The sequence below is a fragment of the Mustelus asterias genome, chromosome 30 (genome assembly GCF_964213995.1).
Source record: "Mustelus asterias chromosome 30, sMusAst1.hap1.1, whole genome shotgun sequence".
In the NCBI taxonomy this organism is placed as follows: Eukaryota; Metazoa; Chordata; class Chondrichthyes; order Carcharhiniformes; family Triakidae; genus Mustelus; species Mustelus asterias.
In genome coordinates, this window is record NC_135830.1 from 10,276,314 (window position 1) to 10,279,502 (window position 3,189).

General features: G+C 46.8%; 1 protein-coding gene across 1 annotated transcript; it reads left to right on the forward strand.

Annotated features, from left to right (window-relative positions):
• Positions 1 to 1,667: 1,667 nt before the first annotated feature.
• Positions 1,668 to 2,548, forward strand: LOC144480668 (uncharacterized). Its single transcript, XM_078200263.1, has one exon. The coding sequence runs from the start codon at positions 1,668 to 1,670 to the stop codon at positions 2,535 to 2,537; it is 870 nt and encodes a 289-aa protein (XP_078056389.1). The 3' UTR covers positions 2,538 to 2,548.
• The last annotated feature ends 641 nt before the right edge of the window (positions 2,549 to 3,189 follow it).

Here is a 3,189-nt window from a genome sequence, read left to right on the forward strand (position 1 = left end):
TGTGGCCTGTGCAACCGAAAGGATGATTTGTAATGGTATAATGATTAAAACTGAGAATGCTCAAGAGGAATTAGATTATCGTTGAGATCTCAGAGGAGTGTGTGGCTGGAGAAGATTACAGACACAGGAATGATTGTAACCATGGAGGAAAACAAAGATGAGAATTTTAAAATTCTGATGCTTCTTAAAAGGAAGCATTTGTAGATCAGCAAGCACAGGGGCGATGGGTGAACATGATTTGGTGTGAGAAAGCATATGGACAGTTTAGGATGGTTTGGAGGGGGTTGCTTAATGTTGGAGGCCGGTTGGAACTGTATTGGAATTGTTTAGTCTAGAGGTAAGACAGGAATGGATGATGGTTTCTGCAGCGACATGGTGGCACAGTGGTTAGCACTGCTGCCTCACAGTGCCAGGGACCCGGGTTCGATTCCCAGCTTGGGTCACTGTCTGTGTGGAGTCTTCACATTCTCCCCGTGTCTGCGTGGGTTTCCTCCAGGTGCTCCGGTTTCCTTCCATACTCCAAAGATGTGTGGATTAGGTTGATTGGCTATGCTAAATTGCCCCATAGTGTCAGGGTTTAGCAGGGTAAATACATGGGGCGATGGGGATAGGGCCAAGGTGGGATTGTTGGCGGTGTGGGCTTTATGGGCCAAATGGCCTCCTTCTGAACTGTAGAGATTCTATGATTAACTGAGGCTAAGGCAGAGTTGGGGGATGTTACTGAGGTGGGGGGAACCAAAGATGTGCGGGTTAGGTTGATTGGCCATGTTAAAATTGTCCCTTAGCGTCCTGAGATGTGTAGGTTAGAGGGATTAGTGGGTAAAATGTGTAGGAATATGGGGGTGGGGCCTGGGTGGGATTGTGGTCGGTGCAGACTCGATGGGCCGAATGGCCTGTTTCTACACTGTAGGGTTTCTATGATTTCTATGAAAATAGATGATTTTGGTGATGATGTGGATATGTGGTCTAAAACTCTTCTCAAGTAAGACACCATGGTTGTGAACAACTTATTCAGATATTTAACATGGAGAGGGCGGAGTCAGTTGTGAGGGTGGTGAAGTTTGTAGTGGGGACTGAAGACAGTGACTCCAGTCTTCCCGATATTCAAATGCTGGAAAATTCTGCTCATGCAGTAATTGATGTCAGACAAGTCAAGATGTTGTATGAGTTGGAGGGGAACTAGGAGGTGATGATCTTCACATGCACCTACTACCCTGGTCCAGCTAAATGGTGGAGGTTGAGATATTAGGAGATTCTGTCAGAGTTCTGGTCAGGATGTAGATGTAGAGAAACCCTCTCCTTCACCCTCTGCTTCTTCCACCTCTCTCACCCCTTCGATAGATATTGGTTCATGTGTCAGTCCAGACCAGGTGGCAGGTTTCCTTCCCTGAAGCATGAGTGAATCAGTTGGGTTTTTATGACGATCCAGCAGCTTTCATGGCCACTTTTTCTTAATGCCGGCCCCACAAATGACCCCATTCATTCAGCTCAATTTCACAACCTGTTTTTGTGTGTTCTCTCTCACTCCCTTTTTTTCTGTTTTAAATCAATTTCATCGTGTCTTAGAAGATTAGGATTTGCAGTTGGGAAACTGAAACCAAATTCCACATCAGGATCTCACAGAGTCGCCTCATTCTTTGTGACCGGAATATCATCGGATTTTGAACATGGAAGGAAAAAGCACCGTTCACAGTGGGGAGAAACCTTACTCGTGGTCCGTTTGTGGACAAGACTTCAACCAATCATCTGGCCTGTTAAAACATAAATGCAGTCATGATGGGGAGAAGCCGTGGAAATGTGGGGTCTGTGGGAAGGGATTCAATTACCCATCCCAGCTGGAAACCCATCGGCGTGGTCACACCGGGGAGAGGCCGTTCACCTGCTCGGACTGCGGGAAGGGATTCACTAAGTTATCCACCCTGCAAAATCACCAGCGCACACACACTGGGCAGAGGCCATTCACCTGCTCTTTGTGTGGGAAGGGATTCACTCAGTCATCCACCCTGATTAAACACAAACTAATTCACACTGGGGAGAGACCATTCACCTGCTCTGTGTGTGGGATGGGATTCACTCAGTCATCCACGCTGCTGACACACCAGCGAGTTCACACCGGGGAGAAACGATTCACCTGCTCTGAGTGTGGAAAGGGATTCACTCACAAATCCACCCTGCTGACACACCAGCAAGTTCACACGAGGCAGAGACCATTCACCTGCTCCCAGTGTGGGAAGGGATTTGTTAATTCATCCATCCTAATTACACACCAAAGAGGCCACACTGATGAGAGACCGTTTAAGTGTCTGAAGTGTGGGAAATGTTTTAAAACCTCTCAGGAACTGGTGTCCCATCAACAAGTTCACACTGACGAGAAACCATTCAGATGCTCTCACTGTGGGACTGGGTTCAGGCGATCATCTCATCTCACTGTCCATCAGCGGGTTCACACCGGGGAGAGACCATTCACCTGCTCCAAGTGTGGGAAGAGATTCACTCAGTCATCCGCATTGCTGAGACACCAGCAAGTTCATAAATAACTGGAGATTGGATGTTGTTGTCAGTCACATTATGGTCTGCACCTGCTGATGTTAATAAACTTCAGGCCAGTTATAGAGGCGAATATTCTGCACAAAATTCAAATACACCGTCTTTGTGTTAATGTATTGTCTGTTGTCTTTTTTAAAAATGTGTGAATGGTTCTCCTTTTGAAGGGCCTCTCTCCCGTCTCCTCCATCCTCATCTTCAACAACAAGTGTGAGGAGCTCGTGGAGCTTCTTTGTCTCTAAGATTGAGACAATCTGATCAGCTGCCTCTGCTGCTTCCCTCCCTTCCACTGGACCACCAGACAAAACTCTCTCTGAAATTTCCCTTTCTCCAAGTACTGAACTCACATCTTTCTCCAATTCCTCTGCTATCTCCCATCAAACCCTCTCACTGCTCATCTTGTCCATGAGACCTCCCTTCTTCTCCCTTTACCCTCTAAACCACTGATAACCCAACTTCCCCACATTATCTAATATTGTCAATGGTTCTCTCTTTTGATACTGTCCCTCTCATCTGTAACTCACCTTCACTGGTGAATCTCCCCTGCACCCCCTCCAATGCAATCACATCCTTCTTATAATGTGGCGACCAGAACTGCACACAGTATTCTAGCAGTGACCTCACCACAGTTCTATGCAACTCCAA

Bases quoted from the DNA above. Each gene is read 5' to 3' on its own strand.
- LOC144480668 (XM_078200263.1), top strand. From the start codon at position 1,668: ATGGAAGGAAAAAGCACCGTTCACAGTGGGGAGAAACCTTACTCGTGG.